General features: G+C 48.4%; 1 protein-coding gene across 2 annotated transcripts in view; it reads right to left on the bottom strand.

Annotated features, from left to right (window-relative positions):
* LOC128935555 (mitogen-activated protein kinase kinase kinase 3-like) overlaps positions 1-22930 on the bottom strand; it is an 80928-nt gene that overhangs the window by 17808 nt on the left and 40190 nt on the right. Inside the window, exons 4-7 of one of the 2 annotated variants that reach the window (XM_054273973.1) lie at positions 14479-14522; positions 13389-13488; positions 8016-8105; positions 6361-6472 (exon numbers count right to left, since the gene is read on the bottom strand). In XM_054273973.1, the coding sequence (XP_054129948.1) occupies positions 6361-6472; positions 8016-8105; positions 13389-13488; positions 14479-14522 (346 nt within the window). Of the gene's footprint in view, positions 1-6360; positions 6473-7991; positions 8106-13388; positions 13489-14478; positions 14523-22930 lie in introns of both variants that reach the window. The other variant, XM_054273972.1, reaches the window with a different exon arrangement.

Consider the following 22930-nt stretch of genomic DNA (forward strand, 5'->3'; position numbering starts at 1 on the left):
GGTATTGTGCAACATGAGCTTTCACACAACACAACAACCTGTTTTCATGCAGGCTGCTGAAAAGCACACATCCTTGAGGAGATGGAAAGTACACGGAGATGCATTTCCTCACATTCTGTATCCATTTTGTGGCACTCACCAGTTCTTGGGTTCATTACCATCATTTGCTAACAACATTCCCAGGGCTGAGCACAAGAGAAAGGTACAGGGAGGGAGCCTAACCCATCATGGAGAGTCAACACTGATCAACCAAAAAACATTTCTGCCTCTTCTGCATCACATTACTGTGCCAGATGGATCTCTGGAATAAATCCATCTCCATGATCAACACCACCAACCCAAGCTCTCACCTTTCACTTAAGCAGATACACATCAGGAGCTGTGAATGTTAACAGTGTCACACCAGCATTAAAGATCATTAAATCATTGGATTTACACCAAACACAGATCTGTCTGTCCACGCTACATCTTCCTTCTGACTCCTTGCTTAGATTGTAAAAATAAAAGTCATATGGCTTTGAGTTACTTTTTTTTTTTCTTCTCCCTATTTTCTCCTTCACAGATTTCCTGCAGGATAAGAACACAGTGAAAGAAACTCTAACTGAAGTAATGCCAAGATCAAGAGAAGAGAAACTCTCGAGTGCTGCAGCCCTCATAACGAACTGGCTTTCCACCAGCCCTAAAACAAAACCAGTTGGGAAGTAGAGCATCCTCTCTTTGAAGATAAATAAATAAACTTTTAACTGTTGAGCAGTTTAGGCACCCTGAATAAATCACTGCATCAGCAGCCCCTCGTTTGCTTAGCAGATGCCAATCTGGAATACAGTACAAGGACATTTGGGTGGCTCTTGCCCCAAATCTGCTGGAGGATTTAGTGAGGTGTAACTGCTGTGTCTTAGCCCTGCTGAGCATTTCTGTTACTGCTGCAATGAGCTGTGGATCTGCTCATGCACTATCGGGATTTCTTGCTCCAAGGACCCACTTGCTATCCAGAAAGCCTTTGATTATGATTTTACGAAGATCTGTACATGCCCTGTTTGACTCTGAACACAGGGAGTTAAACCAGATTTATCACAAGCACAAAGACTTCCCATGATCTCCCATTAAGCCTTTGCCTGTAACAACTACTCCCAGCCATAGATCAGCTGTGTTTGACCTTCCAGAGTCACATTTCCTGCCAAAAACTTTAAAAGGGAATGAGACACCAGCTATTTCCCAGCAGGTAAGGAAATTAAACAAAGTGCTTAGGCTTTTGCCTGCTTGGAAACTGCTGGAGTGAAGCAGATCCCTTTTCAGCCAGGCTGTTTGGGCAGAAGTGGTGCCCAAAGTCATTTTTGCAGCTTCACACCTCCAGGAGCATTGGTTGCTGCTGCTTTGCATCCATGCATGTTCTTCCACCTGGGGGAAACATGGAGAGGTGCTGAGAGCAGAGCTCTGGAGCTCAGGGTTGATTCCCCACTCCAGCTCTACCCTAGTAACAAAACCTCAGGCAAACCCAGTGCTGCTGGAGGGGGGCAAGAATGGAAAACAGGGGTCAGAGAAAGAGAGCAACAGTGGTACTTCATGCAGGCTTAATTCATAGTGGGGAAAACACACTGGATATATTGGATAACGCTGATTAATCCATCCTGAGGAAGAAAAATACAGAAAAGCCCAGATGTGTCCATTTGACACATCACAGATGCTCTGCACACTTGACCTAATACTCAAAAAACAGCAGCAGCACCAGGCAGGGAGAGAAGGCCCCCAGGGGACTGTCCTGGGGGTCTATGAGACATCATGTCACATCCAGTGGGGATGTGTGGTATTCACATTTTCTGAAAAAATCCCTTTGCCCATGATTTTTCTCCTGGGAAGCTGAGGAGCCTCAGAGAAAAGGAAAACAATTCTTATCTCATTTGCTTCTCCTGTGTTGTGCTCATGTGGAATGTGTTTAGAGATTGTTTACCCACAGGTGATTGTTTCATTGGATTCTGCTGTGAATTGCTTTGACTCTTTGGCCAATCAGGGCCAAGCTGTGTCAGGACTCCGGAAAGAGTCAGGAGTTTTCAATATTATCTTTTTAGCATTTAGTAAGTATCCTTTCTGTATTCTTTAGTATAGTATTCTTTAATATAATATAGTATTATTAAATAATAAAGTAGCATTCTGAGAACATGGAGTCAGATTCATCATTCCTGCCTTCATCTGGGGGGACACAAATACAACAGGGATGGGGCAGGCTGTGAGGCAGTTCTGTACAGGCAGAGTGCTGGTCAGATCTCAGCAGCTCTGTTTGGGATTCCTGAACTCAGAGTTGGCCCTGGTTGAGCACCTGACCTCAGATACTCTCTGCAGCAAGGTGCTCTGGGGAGGGATTCCTGCTCCACTTACACACACGAATGTAAAGCCATAGATTTGAGAGGAGAGCACAGAGCGTCCTGAGGACACAGAACCAGGACAGCACGGAGACTCACAGTCACTGCTGGCACCCACTGGGGCCTTTCATGTTCCCTTCTGCTGTTTTTCTTTAAGAAGAGCCTTTCCTGCACTAAGTGCAGAGCTCGTGGTGCTGCACGTACAGCAGCTCCCCTGTGCCAGCCTTGGCTTCCCTCCACCCCCGCATTCCCTGGCTCCATCTTCCCCTGCTCTTCCCAAACTTCACCCACTACTGACCAGCAGCAAGCAGGGAAGAGAAGCCCCTGAGCAGCCAGAGCTGGGGAGGGTTTGCTGGCAGCTGCCACCACTCACAGCTGCAGCCACAGGGAGCCCAGCCATGGGATGACGTTCCCGAGCAAGGGACACCACATCAGGATGTGCTGCTCCTCTGAGCCCTGGCAGAAACACCAGGCTCAGGACAGGGCTGCACAGGAAAAGGAGAGAGAGAAACCTGCTGGAAATTCCTCTCTCTGGACCTGTGAGCAGATGGATCAAATCTCCCTTAATTTCTTCTTTTCCAGTGGGCTCCCTGCAAGCCTCTCTCCTCTCCTCGCTGATTCTTCTGAGCATGGATTTCTACATTTTGATTTGAGGCAAATTTAGGGTACTTTTAAACTAATAAGCAAGACAGAACCTATTTTCTAGCTCTAAAGCAGCTGGCATGATGCACATAGATAAATTTTCTTCCTCTTCCCAAAACAGAGCAGGTTTCATCCATCCTAACTCCTGCAATGCTCCTGGTCTGGAGAGAGCTGGCAGGCACATGAAACCATGGCTCAGCAGCCTGGTTTTCCATGAAAAAAACCAGTAAAATAATGCTTCTAGTAAATGTTTCTATTGAGATGGTGATGCTGGAATAGGGCTGTTAAATAATTTTTGGATACTGTTCTGAAACATGTATTTCTTCAAAGTAAATAAAAACAGCCCTCAGTTATCTGAAAATCCAGAACCCCAAAAGTTTTCTTTTTTCAGTCCAAGTTCCCTTGGGTTTTTGCTGGCCACCAAAAAACTGGAAGGGGATTTCCAGTGAAAAAAGTTTATGGGGAAAAAAAGAAAGAAAATATTGACTTTGCATAAGGTTTTTCAGGGACATGGCATGAAGACATTTTCTGCCCAGCAGAAGCAAAAATAGCTAAATCTTCCCCAGAACATTTACCTCCCTTCCAATGTGCTTGTGCCAATTACATACAGTTTTATTACTTTCCACTGCTGTTTACATGGCAGAGACAGCAGAAAAACATGAGACATCTCAGAAACACAGAGAACATGACCCTGAACTACCTTTTAGTATAAAGACACTTTAAATCTCCTTTTAAATGTGGTTTCAAGAGAAAAGCTGAACTGAATTAAGATCCTTTTTTGATAGCAACCACTTTGATGACAGCAGAAGGAAAACACTGTGAAATGCCTTGTGACTGCAAGGGAAGAAGTTTCTCCTGCAGAATTCCCAGCCTCTTAGGATGCCTTTTGACTATGCACCAAGTTCAGTGAAATCCCCACGGCAGGAAAACAAAACACAGCATCACATCTGTCTGTCTGTCTGTTCCCTGATGCTGGGTGTTATGCTCCACTTGAGATGCTGCTCTCCCTTTCAGCGTGCTGGAGTTTTTGCCCAGCTGCTGGATCGCCCAGTTCTGACTCAGGAGGTCAAAAATGCATCTGCTGGACTGTGAGCACCCCCCAAGCAGAGCTGCAGCAGCTTCCTGCAGACCCCAGATAACCAAAAGAGAGGAGTTAGAAAGATAAAGAGAGACAACAACCTTCTGTTGTCATGCTGAGGGCTTGCTGAAACCTCCTGGCAACACTGATGGCTTACATGGAAAAAGAAACAGGTATGGCTGATGCTTGGGCTGGTTACTTTTGCCACCCGACCATGTAAAAGTGACAAGGATTCAGAGTTTGGCACATCAGCTCCTGAAAATATTAGCACACTCTGCATGGCACAGTGCTGCCCAGTGCTCCTCTGCTACCCTGAATAAAGCAGCACATTGTGTCCATCCCTCCACTCTGCTCTTCAAGCATTCCCTCAAAATCCATTTGTACCTCAGGCTCTCACCTTGCAGAGCTGAAATCTCACCCTCTGTCTGCCTTGCCTTGGCTCAGGGCATTCATGAGGCAGTGACACCTCACAGTCAGTGGTGCAGAGCTGGTCAGGAACCAGCAGCCCCAAAACAGGATGGACAGGCCAAAGCATGGAAATAAAAGTTGGTAGGAAAGGCTTAACTTTGCAAGAATCCATCTTCCCACTAGCACAGCTACACATGGAATCAACCCTGCCCATCATGCTCAGGCTCACAGGTCAGTGACAGCTCCCAGGGCCACAGCTCTTTGCTCATTAACAGCATAACAAATACCAAAAAAAAAAAAAAAAAAAAAGGCAGCAGAGAAGTTTTGCTCAATAACATTTTCTGCTGAGACTCTGTGCTTTATGTGTGCATTTCATTCAGGGCTTTTATACAAAAAAAAAAGAGGCATCAGAAAAGTTTTGCTCAAGCACATTTTCTGCTGAGACTCTGTGCTTTATGTGTGCATTTCATCTAGTGACTCTTCCAAACTCTCAAAAACCATGTGAGCTAGGAAATAAAAAAAAAAAAACAAAAAAAACAAAAAAACCCCAACAAATCAATAGAAAAATACAAGCCCTGGCACATCCAAACACCAGGCTCAAGGAGAGCCCTTGCACATGTGCCACCCAGCCCTGGCATCACTGAGAGCTGGGCATGGCTGCACAAGGGCTACGCTGGACCTACCCTAGAGGAACATTTTCTATACATCTTGTCTGAGACGCAGCAAATCACAGGATTTGTTATCAGCACAGGCTATGAAACAGAGAAGGGAGAGTCCTTGGAGAAAAACACTCATTTGTTGCACAGAGAAGAGTTTGGAAGTGTTTACTGCCATATAAGTACAGAGGATGAAGTATTTCTCCATGTGTATTTCTGAAGGAGGGCCCCACTTTATTCAAGGCTGGCAAGTACTTGCATGAAAATGATCAAGACCTGTAGAAATTCCCCTATAACCTGCACCCAGAGACACAGCAGAGAACATTCACTGTGGGAAAAAGTCATTCATCCTGCCTGCAGGCTGGAATATGAATAATTCTGCTCCTGCTATCCAGTCCTACATACTGCTTTACCAGCTCTGCACAGGGTGCCCTGCTCTCTACAAAATCCTCCAAGGTTCTTCACACAAAAGCTCCTACAGAGAGCTGACCAACAGGATTTCAAAAAGCTCAGAGGATTTTAGAAAGCAAGGAAAGCATAAACTCAAGCCCAGAAAACCACAGAGAAAGCAAAACAAGGCTACAAACAAACTCCAGTCCCTGCAGGGCTGCAAGAGCAGATCAGGTGTTTGCCAGCCTGGTTTCAGGGGTTGCAGGTACCTACTTCCAGCACCTCTGAAGGAAAGGGATGCTCCCCTTCCTCTGGAATGCCACCACTGCACACATGCCCCTGAGAAACCCCAGAAACAGCTCCCACAGATGTCATTTCACCCACAAGAACAGACTGGTGGCACACACACACTTATTTGGTCTTTATGTGGTGAGGCTGGTCCCAGCCCAGGAGCTAAGGAGCCTGAGCCCACTCAGCTACATTATCCTGCCACCTGAGAAAGGGGGACAGAAACTCAGAGACCAACAGATAAACCTCATCAAGAGATAAACCTCAGTGGAATCAAACTGACTGTAAATTTTTATCACTGCATTTCCCACCCTCAAATGACAGCCCAGGTCCCCCATTCTCTCCACTTGTGTGCTCAGAGTGGCTCTGCTCAGCACAGCCTGCAGAGCCTCTCTTGCTCAGGCTGAGGATGAGCACTGGGTCACTCTGGGGGACATCAGGGTGGCCATCCAGACTGGGGTTGTGACAAAGAAAGAGGGAGAGGGTGGTGGCCAGGCTGAAGCAGCACAGAGCTCCCCAGGGAGTGCTGAGTATCACTGACCTGTGGAATATTTGCGTGTCCTCTCCGAGTCTTTGTACAGGGATCCCATGATATCACCCATGGATCTGGAGATCCTCATCTCATGCTGCTTGCTGTTGTTGGGCTGCAGGAGCTGGTGATCAGACAAAGGGAATGATCAGAATTGGCCAGAGCCCTGTGGACACACCATGTGAAACCCTGCATTTGGCTCCCTGTGACCCTATTACCCAAGAACTATGAAAAAAAAAAAAAGGGAAAGAAAGAAGACATGCACGTAATTTAGAGTGATCCAAAAACCATTCACAAACAATTCACATCTGCTAATAAAACAGTCTAGTAAGATTAAGCTCTCACAGATAATGGCAAATGCAGATATTTGACATAAAAGACCATTCCTGCACTCCATTATCTCCAGATAGGTACAGAGACTGATCACTGGACTGAAAACATTGCAATCCCAAAATCAGCACCTCTCCTCTGTGCTCCCTAGACTCCAGTGGCAGCTGAGGCTCTGCAGAGGTTCCTCTGCACCAGGGCAGAGGAACAGAGAGGGGAAGATGAGGGAAAACAGGTAAGGGAAGAGCAAAGGAAAGCATATCCAGCTGGTAACCTGGCAGTGGCCAGGTTTTACTAAGATTCTAAGACCACACATTACAGTGAACTGTGATTTTATGGTAATTTGATGTATGACCTCAGAACTGTGTGCTCTCACATACAGGAGCATGACCACATGCTGCAGGGAGAGATGGACCTGCTCCCAAAGGCAGGCAGGGATCTACCTGGCTCCTCTGCTCCCAGCAGCTGACCTGCAGTACTGCTGGGATCCCACAAACTGCCCCATTTCCACCCAGGGTTTAGGAAACCCCAACTCAAGGCTTAGTTTCCCCTGGGTTTCCTTAGTTTCCCTCTGCTCCCTGCACTTCCCAAGCCTCTCAAAAGCAGTGGAGAAGCTCCAAGGGCTGTGAGTACCCACAGAAGAATGGGGACAAGGGAGTTTCAAGACTCTCAATCTCTCCAGTACTTCTAGGAAATACAAAGAAGAAACAAGAGTTGCAACATCTACAAATCCCTTGCTCTACAGCCCGTGCTTGGGGCAGCACGACATGTGCTTTGGCAAGACACTCTGTGCAAGCAAGGTCAGGCTAACAGGCTTAACTGCAAAACCACTGAGCTCAGGAAAAAAACTAATAAGTAAATAAAGATGGAAAAAACCCAGACAGTTCTGCATGAGACTGAAGGATTCTCCAGTTTGCTCTCCCAGCTTTTAGCATGGCTGCAGCATGGGCAGGGAACAGTCCCCACGCTGCCACCCAGCATGGCAAGGGCCAGGGCATCACCCTGAACACAGAGGAGAGGGAAAAAGAATGGTGGCAGCATCTCTAAAAGGAAAGAAAGCAAGCACAAGGAGTCCTCTCAGCTTTGAGGGTCAGCCTGGTGTTTAACCCTTCACAGGACACAGAGGGAGCTGAGCTCAGCCTCTGGGCTGCTATCACAGGAACACTTCTGAGCAGCTGAGCCAGAGCAGGGCTGACCCCTCTCATAACCAGCCTGCCCTCTGCTCTGCACCATCAGGAGACTCCTCTCCACTCCCCAGCACAATAACAAGGCATCTCAGGCTGCACACAAAGGAGCAGAGAGGCTGAAGGGCTCACGTTTGCTTTCTTTGGAGCGCTCACAAGGATCCGCAGGCTCTTCAGGGAAGGGCTCAGCTCCAACTGTTCCATGGCTTTGTCCAAATCTTCCTGGGATTTCAGTGGCATCAGGAGCTGGAAGGGATTAAACAAACACCACAGGATGGCAATGTCACTTTTGGGTAAACAGAAGGAGGCAGATTCCTACAGGGAGCAGCCTGGGAATCGGGGGATGAGGGAGGAACCCAAGGAGGTGATGGAAAACGGGGCCCCCCTGCCCTCCAGCTTGCTGAGCTCTAATATTTTCTTCCAAGATCTCATTTACCAAGGAACAGATGAAAAAGAGTCACAACAAACAACATCTGCAAGGAGAAAGCTTAAAGGTCACATCAGCAATCAAGTGTGGGAAAAGGAGAGAGGGCTGGGATGAAACCTTGGGCTTGCTGCCTGCTGCTCTGGGGCTGCTCTGATTCTGCAGCAGGACCTGCTGCTACCCAGCCCCAAAACAACCCCACATGTTCTTGCTGGGCTGATGGTCCAATTCTAATTCTGCATGAAGGACCTGCTGCTGCCCAGCCCCAAAACAACCCCACAGGTTCTTGCAGAGCTGATGCTCATGCAGTGGTGGTCCAAGACACCAGTGAGTTGCACCCAAGGATTTACACTGGCAGATGCTTTGTGCCCTTCCCCACTGCTGCAGCCTGTGTTCCTGCACACTGACACAGCTCCCTAGTGTTTGGCCATCAGGTGAGACCAGGGAACATCCCACAAATAAAAGCCTTTTCCCTTTTGATGTGAAAGGTGTGCATTGCTCTCCATCCAAGAACCACTTCTTTCACTCCCAGCAGAACAAATTCAGCTTCTGCTCTTTGCAAGAACAGAGAACTACACAGTGCTGTGTCTGTCAGGCAGCAAAAAGTGCTGATGTTTTCCTGGGAAATGGCAGAGTATGGCCCTCATACCTCCACGGGGAATGTGACCCTCCCAACCTTGCTGTGTGGTGTACCATGTCCTGCAGACAGCCTGCAAAGCCTCCAACACCCAACACAGCTGCACTTCAGAGGAGCTCTGTGGCCTTCTGCTGCCCTGGGCTAAGATTAAAAGCACAACTTCTTGCCCCTCATTCCAGGATATTCTACCTAATCTCACAGCAAACAGGCCTCAGCCTCTGCAGGTTGCCTGGGGCACTGGATCCAGCACAGCACATGTTATTCTCATGCCTGTGCCAAAGTACACTGTAACTGCACTGACCAAAGGCACCGAGCAGCCACAGCTCCCAGCAGGCTCTCACTGGGAGCCACAGCTTCCCAGAACTCCTGAAAGGTGGCTCAGCCCTCTGGGTGATCAGAGCTCCTGCCACCAGCCACAGCAAACGCACCTCAGAGCAGCTGCCACACAAGGTGACACTCACGAGCCAACTGGGACAGCCTGTTTGATCCCAGGGTGTTGCCAAGGGTTTGGCTGGTGGCCAGCAGGCAAATACAGCTCAGACTGGGAGCTCCTGGCCTTGGGGCCAAAAACCCCAGAGATATCTGGGGTACAGCTCAGACTGTGAGCTCCTGTGGCCAAGAACCCCAGATATCCTGGGGTACAGCTCAGACTGTGAGCTCCTGTGGCCAAGAACCCCAGAGATATCTGGGGTACAGCTCAGACTGTGGGCTCCTGGCCTTGTAGCCAAGAACCCCAGAGATATCCTGGGGTACAGCTCAGACTGTGAGCTCCTGTGGCCAAGAACCCCAGATATCCTGGGGTACAGCTCAGACTGTGAGCTCCTGTGGCCAAGAACCCCAGATATCCTGGGGTGCACGGGGAAGAGCCCTTGCAGCAGGCCAGGGAAGGGATCCTGCCCCTCTCCCAGCCCTGGAAGGCACATCTGGAGTGCAGTGCCCAGCTCTGGACTCCAGAGAGTCACAGGAGCTCCTGCAGCTGGGCCAGCTGAGGCTGCAGGGAGATGAAGGGATTGGAGCATCTCTCTTATGAGGGAAGGCTGAAGGAGCTGGAGCTGTTCAGGCTCAAGAGGCGATGCTGAGAGGGGAGCTCATCCCTGTCTGTGCATGTCTGCAGGGAGGGCTCAGAGCAGGGCCCAGGCCCAGCAATGGCACAGGAGGAAGGGGCAGGAATGATCCCAGAAGTTCCCCCTGGATATGAGGCAGAATTTCTTCCCTGTGCAGTGACCAAACCCTGAACAGATTGCCCAGAGAGGCTGTGGGGTCTCCCTCCCTGGGGATATTCCAGAACCACCTGGACACAAACCTGTGCTTCTCTCTCTTATTGTCCCTGCTTAATAAGGGAGATTGGACCAGGTGACCCTCTGTGGTGCCTTCCAACCTGACCCATTCTGTGATCCTGTGATTTCCTCTCATCCTTCACTCATATTTGAGTGAACAACCTGCATTCCCCACAGATATCAAAGATGGTACTGAGTATGTCTCCTAAGTGCAGTGCTCAGCCTGCTCCCTTAAGCAGCAGAGGTGGAGAGATTCCCTTGGGGCACTGCTCAACCCTCCTGAGGTTCACAAAGGCTCTGCCTGAGGCAGACCAGGCTCCTCCTCTACACACCCCCAGACAGAGCTGAGAATGGTGGAAAGCTGCTCTCCCTTGTTTCACCACCAAGCAGAATTTGACTCTGAACTCTCAGCTCAGCCCCACTCCTCACTCAACCCCTTCCCTGAGCTCCTCACAAGTGTTCAGAGCAATCCCCCAGCTGCTGCTCTGAACAGAATGTTCTGTAGGTCACTGCATCTCCCTCCAACATCACAACATGAACATGTTTGCATGCCTCCTTCAGAGGAGCCAAAAACATCAGGGAGAAATTGCCCTCTTGTAAAAGGGACTGGAGCCAGTATTTAGCTTGGCTTTACCTATTACCCACATCTGGCAACAAAATTCTGCTCCATTTGGCTTCCAGACTGTGACACATGTGGATATCAGGAACAGGTATCTGCTAGGTATGAAACTCAGAACACATGCAGAACCATGGAAGTAACTGCCAGTGGATTTCCAGAAACTGGGTTTATTTGATCTAAAGACTGAGTAGCTGTGATTACCAGCAAAGTTTACCTACATAGAAGTTGCACAAACAGAGCTTATAGGATTTTTTTCTTGCTTTTAAATAATATCCTCCCTGGAGCCTGATGTTTTAGTGGGGGACTTGATGGTCTCTCTAGTGCAGGATGAAAAAGTGAGGGCAAAGGCTGAGGTTTCACCAACTACAGCAGCACTGTCAGACCTCACTCTGTAAGACACCACAGAAAACCAAAGAATTGTAGGAAACAGGGTTGGGGAAAAATCTGAGAGGTCAATTAGTTCATCTTCCTGCCCAATGCAGGACCAACTGGCACCAACAATGCTCGACAAATGTTTGTTAAATGTGCTTTTATCTGCTCCCTCCCCCCATAATGGTGCCTCTGCCATTTCCCCAGGCTTTAACTCCCCCTAAGCTCCCAGAATGATGCTGAGGGGCAGCCTTGGAGGTCAGAAGAGAAGAGGTGGTGCATTGTTCAGTGAACTTCTGCCCAAGGTCCCAGCAGGCTGTGTCTGTGCTGCCCCTGGCCAGGCCAGGCTTTGCTGTCCCACTCCTCAGAAAGATGAGCCCAGCCTAGAACTGACACAGCCATGCCCCATGGGGGACACCCATGGCCAGGCCCTGCTGTTATCTGCAGCAGCCCCAGGCTGCTGATTCCATGGTCCCACCAGGATGTGATTCATGTGTGCCCCGCTCCACCCAGCTGGCATGCTCATCCCACTGAGCCTGGCCCCAGGACACCTCCTCCAGCAGGACAGGGATTGAGAATCAGTGAGATTCTTCAGGAGCCTGCTGAGCTCAGTCTGAATCTGCTCTACAAGGTGCCACTGCAAGAGAGGGGTCTGATGGCAGCAAAGAATTACTGCCCAGCTCCCCTGGAGCATAAAGGCAGGGTGAAATATTTAACTGCAATGAGTCTGTGGTCATGCTCCATCTGAAACCTGCAGTCATGACACCCAAAACCCTGACCCAGGAGCCCGACCCTGGGGTGTCACCACGTGTGCACGTAGGCTATGCCCTCAAAGGAAAAAGACTTTCATTTGTGGGATGTTCCCTGGTTTATTGTGTTTCCAGAACAACAACAACTCTGAGTTACTGCTCCTCAGACATCTTCCCAAAGCTGTGGGTTCTCATGAGGTGGAACTTTTAAGTGTAGGAAAACAAAGCACTGCCCTAAGGAACCAGGAGTACCCAAAGGCCTGCTCATGGCCCTGCAATGTGCTGGGCACATGCCCAGAAAGAAGGTCTCTAACATGGGATAAAATGCATTATTTAAGCTTCTGTTTGCTGTTGTTGGAAAGAAATCCTCTTCCAGTGGGAAGAAACCTGGAATGAAATGAGTCATTCCTGGAGAATTCAATGGCAGGCTTTTCCCAGGAGGCTGTCACAGAATGCCCAAGATTAGAAACCCGACTGCATTCAAAGGCAAAACCCAGTGGACACTTTGGTATCATGAGGTACCTATTGTACAAGAATAGGAATTCTCTTTGTGGAGCAAATCTCTATTGAAACAGAAGGGAGAAAAAAATAAATGGGGGGGGAAAAAAAGAAGAAAGGTCTCTTCAAGACCTCTCTCTCCATTCATACTTTAATCAAAGGCTCATCTGCAATTAATACTTGAAGAAGCCAGCTGCCAGGGCAGATCCAAAAGGATCTGTGTTTAAAAGCCCATCTCTGCCATTTGGCCCTCTCCTCCTTCCCAAAGCCAAACCCACCCTGAGGCAGATGCCTCACAGGAAAACACTGAGCACACCAAAAGAGATGCCAAGGATTTCCCCCTTCTGCTAACAGCCCTCAGCAGGACCCTCCTTCCACACACAGTGCTGGGCTCAAAAGTGGGAAAAACACAGAGGCCTATGTGATGAATGATGGAGGAGAAAGCCCTCCTAGCCTTAAAATGCAAGGCTTGCACAGGGAGGGTTTCTTGGCTGCTTTCATGTGGCCACAGGGGCTGCTGGAGGAACGCTCAGTGATGCACATTTCAGTGCAGACCCAGCCACAAGAACGTGCTCGTCGTGCTGGGGGTTTGGGTGAGACAAATCAGGGCTGGAGAAAAGAACACTGTGAGCAGCACTGTCCCTCCTGCTCTGCACTTCACGCTCCTGCAACTGTCCCCAGGTGGGAAGGCTTCACACCCCTGATGGAGTGAGGGGGAAAGACAATGTTCCTCACTTGGAGTCATTTTGACAAAGGAAAATCCTGACTTGGAGGCTAAGAATCCATCTGAGCTGTGTTCAGACAACAGCTCTTGTGAACTCACTAGCTAGGAACCATAAATAAGGTTATTTTTCTTCACATCCAAGTAAAACACAAAGTCAGGGCCTTCGGAACAAACCACTGCTCAATTCTGAAGCTGGCAGCAGGCACCCCAAAAGCAGAGAGGAGAAGAGTACCTCATTGTTCACACAGACCAAGTCCATCGTCTGCCCAAAAGCGTCCGTGACCTTCTGCACCACCTCCTTGAACCTGACTGGTCTTGGAAACTGGATAATCCTGTACACACAAACAAATACAACAGTCTCAGTTTAGCAGAAGCATACTGGAATTTGGGGTTTGACTGACAGAACAGAAAAAAGGACTTGTGTTCCAACACAAAGCATAAAGACTGCTCCTTGCCTTTACACTCACAGAAATGCTGCTCCTCTGCTGTGCCCAAGAGGGGACCTGACAACTCTGCAAGAATATCTACCAAAAATCTTTGTGCAGCTCCCTCTGCTCCTCCCTCCAATATGAGTACAGGTGGAAAAAAAGGAAGTCCAGCAGCCTTCCACTGGAGAAAACCCAGATCAGGCAATGGTCAGTGATTTATCATCTCAGTTTTCAGCAAGAGGCTCTGAACAGGGAGGAGGGCTGAAAGTAAAGGGACTCATCCTGTGACTCTCCTGTACCATCACACACACACCTCTATAGGTACTCACAGCAGGTACAGTCTAGCCCTAAAATAACACTACTTCAATTTTCTTTGGCTTTAACATGCCCCTTGGACCATCAGCCTGTGTCCTGCCCCGTCCCAGTCACCAAGCAGAGGTGATTCCATGAAAATGTCAAGCAGGGAAGGGCGGACAAGCTTTAACTCCCAGCCCTATTTTTATGGGACCCATGCCCAAAATCTGGTTATCTTAAGTAAGTGTCATGGACTGCTAATCAAAGGACACATTTCTGTAGAGTTCCAGCTCCTCTGTGGTTCAGCAGGGCTCAAGAATTAACAAGAGAAAAGGATCCAAGTGTGCACCCAATGTCCCTGGTAAAAGAGGCATTTAATGACTTCCAGCTTGGAACCATTCTGTCTGCCTGCAAATCCCAGAAGCTTCTTGAGGCAAATGGGTTGATGAGGCAGGGCTCTTACTTATAAAAGTGCAGCTGATTTTAGGGGAATGAATCCTGCTGTGAGCTCAGCTGCAGCTGGCTGAAGTCAGCAGGACAGCGTTGGATGGAAAAGGTAATTTTTCCCTGTGTTCACAGGGGACTGGAGTAGGTACCTACCTTTTCTCTCCTTCATATTCAAACTTGATCCTGACATTTCGCTGCTGAAAGAAAAAGCAGAGAATGGTGAGAATGGTCCCAAAGTGCATCCTGGACTGACCCACAGACCCAAAGCTGACAGGAGTTCTCAGGGAGACTCTCCTAACTCTGTAAGGAGTTTATCTGGTTTACTTAGGCCAAGCTGCCTGGTGGATTCACAGCCTTTGGGGACACTCCACAGTGCTGAGGAATGTGCTTGCCAAAAAATAAGTTCTTCTATAAGCAAGAGGACACTCACCTCTATAACTGTCGGTTTTAATAAAATTAATTAATGAAGCTGAAAATTGTTCTGAACTCTTGGGAGCAAGGCACTACTATCAGAAGCCAATGTGGCAAGTCTGATGCCTGTCCACCTTCAGTGCTTCCCATGGTTTCAGCCCAGTACTTTTCTGCTGGAAACCCAAAAACCAAAGCTCAGAGGATGTTTACCAGAACACAGGAATACTTGGGGTGAAGAATAAGGAAGTAAAAGCAAGCATTCTCTAATGGAAGTGGAGACAGTCTAAAATTTTAAAGCCAACAGTGCTGGGATGGTTGAAGGGCTGGTTGCTATTTTGTTGAGACCTACAAAATGCAAAGTGTATCAGGCCAAATACACAATGCAACAAATGCCCTCCCTGAACTGACCCATTGCTTTGGTTGAAGGGCTGGTTGCTATTTTGTGAGGACCTATAACATGCAAAGTGTGTCAGGCCCAATACAAAATGCAGCAAATGCCCCCCCCCGAACTGACCCACTGCTCACCTCAAGAGAAACCACAAAATTTGCCCAAGGAAGAGCCAGTGGAATCACAGGCACACTGAGCACACAGCTGTGCAGGAACCAGTAAAAACCACTTCTCCCATGCTCTATTTGTGCATATTTAGCAGCAATCAAGACCACAAGGAGCTTTTTCATTCCTTCAGCTTCTCAGGCCAACTGTGAGCCAAGCATCCCTCAGATCATTCCAGGACTTTCCGACGGTCTCCAACGCAGATCAAACCCCTCTTTACTCCCCAGACCAGGTCTAGTCAGCCCACTTGACCAGCATTTTCCTCCCCACAGTGCCCACCAGCCTCCTCAAACAGCTCTCTTCCCATGCAGAGAGGAGTGCTGGCCACCTCCCTCAGAGGTGTAACCCCAGGGAGGGCTCGGTCCTGTCTCGCAGGGATAACTCCCAGCTGGGTGGGTGACAGCCCTTCCTGAGCACAGCACTTATCTCTGGGCCTGGGCTGCCAGTGTGTGAAGGCACACTTTCCATCCTCTCAGAGGGGAAGCAGAGCTGCAGTGGAACAGCTTTGTTCCCAATGAGGAAAAGGAGCTGGAGCGGCGCCCTCGCGTTTGTTTTTCAACCGACAGCTCCTCGAGTTCTGCAAACACCCACTGAAATTCAGGAAGTCCAGGCTGGAGGCAATCCTGTTGAAAAGCTTAAACAGATTCAGGGTAAACAGGCTGGATCACCCAAAATGCATCCCTGTTATCTCTGCTCGTGGCATTTTCTGCGCTTCCGGAAGGGCTGGGAAGATCCAGCGCTGGGACAGTCACCAATGGGGCACTCCAGCAGTGATACAGGCCTGTGCTAAACAGGCACTGACATCACCTCGCTGGCTAGAGCCAGTGCTCCAGACCCACAAAGTCTGGAGAGTCTCCAGAACTAGGCCATTGCCAGAACTAGGCCCAACTTGTAAAAACACCAGATTAATTCTAAACCAGTCCGAAATCGCAAAGGAGAAGAGATGATCATAACCACCCTAGTGCTGAAGGTTCAAATCATTCTGGAGAGACAGGCAAATACAGGTGGGATTGGGACCTTGGATTATTTGGGCTGGAAAAGAAAAGATACAGGCTCTTTCATGCCAATTTTTATTTCCACATGCCTCTCTGAGCAGGCCTGACTGGTTTATTCCTCCTGAATGCTGGCAATAAATTGGCCAATGTGGGTTCACTGACTATAACACCACAAAACCCTTCTCTAAAGAAATAGAGAGATTAAAAAAAAAAAATCAGGGCAAGGAACTTTTGAGGTTTCTCCTTACAAAGAGCAGGACGTGGAAGGGGAAGAGCTCACACAGCTCTGGCCTCACTGCAGGAAACCTTTCAAAACACAGGTTTCACTTTCAGCACAGCCCCAAACACTGCACGGAGCTGGGATGCAGCACACGCTGCCTGGTTGTGCTGAGCAGCACAGATTTTCACAGACAAACAAGTTTTGAAAAACAGCTTGTGGCTGGAAAATGTCAGAACACTTGTCTAAAGCTCCAGAGAGAGAAGAAAATGAAAAAAAATGAGCAGCCACGACCCTGCTGCATCCTTTTCTTCTACATCAACAACAAGGCTGATGTGCCGTGGCCCGGCGCCAGCAGAAGGACGCCAGCTGCCCCACACTGCTCTGCTCTGCCTCTGAGCAGAGCTACAAACACACTGCCTGCAACAGGGAAATGAAAACCCACTTCATTTCTTAATTAGATAACATTTTTCTTTAATATGAAACACACTAACCTCTTGCCTCCCTCCAAGAAACCAAGACCTTTAGCTCGCAAGCATTTGGAAGAGGGATAAATTCATATTTATCAGTCTGAGAAGTTGATTACAGTTTAATTTTTCAGGCTTCCCTTGGCTTGCTCATGTTTTTGACCTACAGCTCAAGCTGAATTCATCACTGCTATCAGCAACAAATACTTTTTTCCTTTTTTAAAGAAAGAAAAAAAGAGTGGGCAGTGCCCAAAGTACTAGGAAATCTCAGGGGATGCAAAGCACTTCCTAAATGCTGGAGCAGGCTGTGATTTTTTACACCCATGGAAGTCTAGTTTGCAGCAACTGGTTTAAGATTACACAGGGAGCCTGGGGCACTGCCAAGTGCTGGAGCAGAACCTTGTGTGAGTCTGCACCCAACACCTCAAATGAACAATCAGGGGGAATGCAGGACCAGCACCTTCCACATCAGGAACTCAACACAGCGTGCAAACGTTGAGCTGGAAGAGGTGTGGGCAGTGGAAGCTGCGGGATCCTACTCACTTTTGCAATTTTGTGAAGAATGTGACTCCCCTTGCACAATCCAGGTTGAATTATTCACTGTCCCTGCCATCAGGTGTCACATGAGGTCAAGGGCAGCCCTGCTCTCCTTCAGTCAAGAGGTCCTCAGTGGGTGTAGGAGAACAGGCTGAGACAGCCAAAGGCTTGTGTTAAATACAGTGCAGGAGAGGGGTAAGGACAGCCACAGGCACCAGCCTTAAACCCTGAGCTCTGGCAGATCATTTAAACAATATTTTCACCAGCACTATGAGAGCTCAGGCAGGTAATGGAGTCAACAAGGGAAACTGAGGCACAAAGACAGGAAGGGTTTTGGTTAAGGGTGTGAAGAGAAAGCCCAGCATGAGAGGAGAAGGCTCCATGGAGATCTTCTTGCAACATTTCAATATATAAAAGAGGCTTTATAAAATAGAGAGAGACTTTTTACCAGGTCCTGAAGTGACTGGATGAGGGCAACAATTTTCAGCAAGAGGCTATACTGAGGGGTAAGATATAAGAGACATTTTCTACCACTAGATTGCTGAAGCACTGGCACAGGTTGCCCAGAAAGGCTGTGGATGCTCCATCCCTGGACGTGTTCAAGGCCAGGCTGGATTGAGCAATGTGGTCTAGTGACATGTCCCTGCCCACAGCAGACAGCCTGGCCCTTAAAACCCTTCCCAGCTCAAACCATTCTGTGGTTCACTCTTTGGGGCAGCACAGGGGTAGAGGGAAGCACAGAATGAAGGTGTTTGGGCCCCTGGGCTGTGAGCACTGAGCAGTTTTCCCTCTCTGTGTGTGTTTCACAGAGGAGCCCACGGCCCCGCTGGCGCCTGCAGACCCCGCTGCGACACAAACAAAACCAGCGACAGCCCTGACAGGAAATACCACAGCCATTCCCTTCGTTTCTACAATAATTTCTCCTCCAAAATACTTGTGCTGGCATTTCCTCCAGCCCTGCAAACAAATGGGATTTTACTCCTTGCCATATTCCTCCGAAAGGAAAAAGCAAAGCCGCTGCCGTGGCCACAGAGCCATCACCATCCTTCCAGGCTTTCCTTGAGGTATTTTTGGCTCTTTCCTCAAAATTTTGGATTTTACAGAGAAAAGACCACAACTGCCAAGCTTCAGAGAAGGAATTCAGATGGGGAGAAAGGGGGCAACTGCTTTTGCCTTTTGGCTGAGGTCCATGTACCCCAGCAGGCTGGGCCAAGCTTGGCCCTCAGAGCTGGAGCAACAGCCCTGTGTGCTGGTTTAGATTAAGGAAAACGTTGGAAAAAAACGGAAAAAGTGTTTCCAAACGAGGTGAATCATGATCTTATACAGAGATCCCTGAAGAGCTGACTGCTGTTGGTAATAAAAGCACACACGGAGAGCAGGAAAACAAGCAGCTAGTCCTAAAATGGAAGCGGTTCTGGAGGGGCAGAAGATGCTGAGCACTCTCTCTGCTGAACAGCCAGGGGGTTGCTCAAATTGGGGTACAGATCCAAGCTGAGCCTGTGGAGAAGGCTGTCTAAAGGCAGAGGCAGGCCCTGCACCTCCATGCCTGTCTGTGTCACTGAAAAAACTAAAACTGCCACTCTGGAAAATCCCAAACTAGCACAGATTCAAAGACTCCCCCGGTCACGTCCTCTCCTCCTCCTAAACTCTGCTGCCATCAGAAACAGTGCTCTGTCCAGACCCCACTTCTGTGGCTGGTTTTAGACCTGCTCCTGTCAAACCTAACCAGAGCACAGCTTTGCCCATGCTGAGACATCACCAGGATGGGGCCTTTAGAGCACTTCTTCCACCCAAACCCACAGCTGCCTTCCAAACCAACTGGGACAAAGCCTCTGACTTCAGCATTAACCCTTGTGTGGTCAGGAAGGCAGGAAAAATCATCGCAAGGGGCCTCCTATTCCCTTTGGTGCTGCTCATTCCAGCCTTGCTCATATCCACCCACAAGATTTTGGGCACTTATTCTTCCTCAGTTTCCCGCCTGGGTAACACAGGGGCAATGAAATACACTCACTTTTGTGGGTGTATTTCATTGCCCACACAGGGGCAATGAAATATACCCACTTTTGCATGCCACAGGGTAATCAGAGGGTTTGTTTTCACTTCTCTCATTTTCTACTCGCTGGATTAGGAAACAACGAGAAAACCCCGCGGAGCCACGCTCGAGTCACTCCCTTCATACAAAGCCACAAAGCAGTGGGATTCCTCCTCGACTCTTGGCTCTGGCTGAGAGGAATCAGCACCACAGGGCCAGGCTGGGGGGACTCCTACACTTCCCCAAGGTGCAGCTCGTTTGCATCAGCCCAGCCCTCAGTTCTTACACACCAGACAGCTGGAGCGCGGCCCCGACCGCAGAGGAGATGAGTAACGCACGGCACTGGGAATTATCTGCGCAGAACCCCCCCACACTGGGTTATTCAGCAATCAGACAGAAAGCAGTTTGTCTGGCACTGCCCCTTCATCATTGCAGGGGGAGAAGGCACAATACATCCCAGTCCCCCTGGACCTTACAGCTTTTTTTCCTCTGAAAGCACCTGAGCAGCTCAGAGGACAGTGATGATGTCTAGAAGGTTCATTGCTGCCTGTTGCAGACATTTCTGTTTCAGACAGCAGCAGAAATCACAGGCTTCAAAGTGTTTATCTAAAACCACCCACCTGGCAGGGAATAGCCTTTTTCCAGCTGGATTTCTCACTGGTATCACCCTCCTCACACCCAAGTCAGCTCCACATGCAGACATGGGAAAGCCTCTTAAATCCTTGGGACTCCACTGCCTCTGCCATCTCCAGCCAAGGCTTTCCCAGTCGGTGATTTGCCCCCTTGTTTCTGCTCCCCAGATGAAGAAATCCCTGCAGATCCCCTCCTAGAGATTCCCATCTTCCCACATCCACACCAAATCCTCCAGGTGATAAAGCCCAACACCTTTGTAGGCTGCTCAAAGACCCACAGAGAGCCCTACAGAATGAGCTGCATTTTACTGAAGTTCGGAGCAAGCCTTGTCTTGCATCCAACTTGCCAAGGAGAACAGTCCAGAGGTAATTTACTAAAAGAATAACTTTTAGGACAGTGTGACATTTGATGTACATGGAGAAACATTTCCTACAAACATTTAATTGCCGTGGGAGAACTTGCCATGGTGATTAAGGTGGCAGAGGAGCTGCTGGCTGTCACTGGCTGTGACAGAGCCCCACTGACAAGCAGCTTCATACTGCCAGTTGCCAAGTGCTATTTATAGAAATGAATGGATGTGCACATAAATAGATGCAAAATAAATGCTAATTTAATTGCTCTTTTCTCCCTCCATCCTTTTGTTCAGGATTTCCTAATTATTCGGGGTTTCCCTTCTTATTCCACTTGTCTTTTTCCTTAATGAACACAACGCTGATCTTCATTCTCCTGTTTCCTTCTTCCCCTCTTCAGAGACATTTCTGTGAACAAACTCCCTTGTTCAGTCTGAGAGATAGCCTGGAAGGGCTCCTTCCAGCCATGCCAGAGGATGCACAGGGAATAACAGAGTTATCCTATAACAGAATCACTCTGTTATTAAAGCAGTAACAGAGGAATACCAGTGCAGGAGCTGCAGCAGGAATAATGTCAGAAGGATCCCTCTGCTCCCAAAGAACAGCTCTGCTTTACCTCACATGAGGAAGGAAAAGGGTTTCTATGGCTGTCCCTATAATTCCCACAAGGCAGAGAGGCAGGACAAGGCAGTGGCTGCCACACCTGACCAGGATTCAGGGAATTCCAGCTCAGGTATCACATCTGCTGCCAGCTGCCTGGGCAATTCAAGGGAGGAAGATCAGCCACACTGTCCTGTTCTGATTTCCAGCCTGTTCTGCCACGAGGCACTGCACATCCAGAAACTCAGCCTTTACCCTAAACTCATTTGTGAGGGAAGAAAACTAAGAAAAGAAAGATTTTTACGAAATTTGCCAAAGGATGTTCATTTCTTAAGATGAACTGAAGCAAAACTATTGATATTTTGGGAAAGAAAGATTTTGGAGCACACACAACCACAGGCTGTTTTCTTGTGTGGCCCAGGCCTACAAGGAATACAATCTGGCAGGATTCAATCTTCAACTTGTGTCAAGAGAGCACTGAGGAAGCCCTCCAGGAGACAGGAATGAGATAGCACTTCAGTTGTGCTTCTCTGTGTACCAAAAACTGCTGCAAGCCACAGAGAAATGCCTAGCTAGCCAAGACATTCTTGTTGTGAACTCTGTCTTCCAGTGGAAATTTGGAACACTGACCAAAGGACTCCCATGCCTCAGAAAAAACATTTTTCCACCGAAAAAGAAATATTATTTTATTAATCTACTAACTGAACTCCCAAACCCAAATAGTTCAATGTGAGCACGTTGCTGCAGGGCCTCCTGAGAGGCACCAACAATGACCAAGAGGACATTTTATCACCAAAATGGCCCTGTGCCTCATTCCCCTCTCAAGAAGGGAACTATGCAGGGCATCCTTCAGCCCAGCTGCCCAACCTAATCACAGGATTAGGTAAACCATAAAAATCACAGGATTAGGAAAACAATAAAAAGGGAAAACCAAGTATCAAAGGAACAGCAAGCACAACAACAGCACCTCCAAAGCAATCTCTTCCCCACATCAATTTCTGTCCTAAAAAAACAATTAAAAAAACCCCTAAAAGTGACCCAAACAAGCTGATTAAACTGAGCTAGAAACATGAACCAAGTTCCCACTAATTCCACCTCCTCTGGCCGCTCCCCACCTCCCGCAGTGCCTCGAGCCAGACGTGTTCCAGCCAGTTCAATTTAGTGAGGCAACAATTGAACATCCTCCAACGCCCTCCCTCTCCTGGGACCTGCTGGTCTGACCCCTCAGCTCCGGATGTGCGAGGAGAGCAGGATCATCACCATCCTCATCCCCTCCATCAAGGGGCTCTGAGCAACCCTGAGCACGCAGCTCCACTCGTGGATAAAAAGAAAAATCATAAAGGAGGAAGTGTTTTTCCAAGCATCAGTGCTCTATTGAGAAGGAAAGTTTAATTCTCAGATAGTAAAATACAATAAAATTCCTGTAATAAAATGAAATACAACTGGAAGCGGATATCAGAGCACGGCATACCTCCATGGGTGATTCATAAATGAAGATGCAGAGTGGATGGGCTGTGGGTGTGGATTTGATTGCAAATTGCCAACTTCATGCAGATAAGAATTCAATCAATGAAAACTACCATTTTCCTTATTTTTGATTAATTATCTGGTTAAGCATGTATGTGCTGCATTAACAGCCCAGGTCTCAAACAGGGATCTTCCCCCATGGTGCAAAACAAATGTTTTAAGAGGAGCCTGAAAAGCTTTGCTACCCTGAAAGCAACTGGAGCTGGCTCCTCACTGTCCCCACCCATCACTGTGCACAAGATGCTGCCCTTGCAGCCATCCAAAGCTGCTCTGGGCTTTCTGC

The sequence above is a fragment of the Melozone crissalis genome, unplaced genomic scaffold (assembly GCF_028551555.1).
Source record: "Melozone crissalis strain CALT ecotype California unplaced genomic scaffold, PUWL_Pcris_2 ptg000016l_1, whole genome shotgun sequence".
Lineage (NCBI taxonomy): Eukaryota > Metazoa > Chordata > Aves > Passeriformes > Passerellidae > Melozone > Melozone crissalis.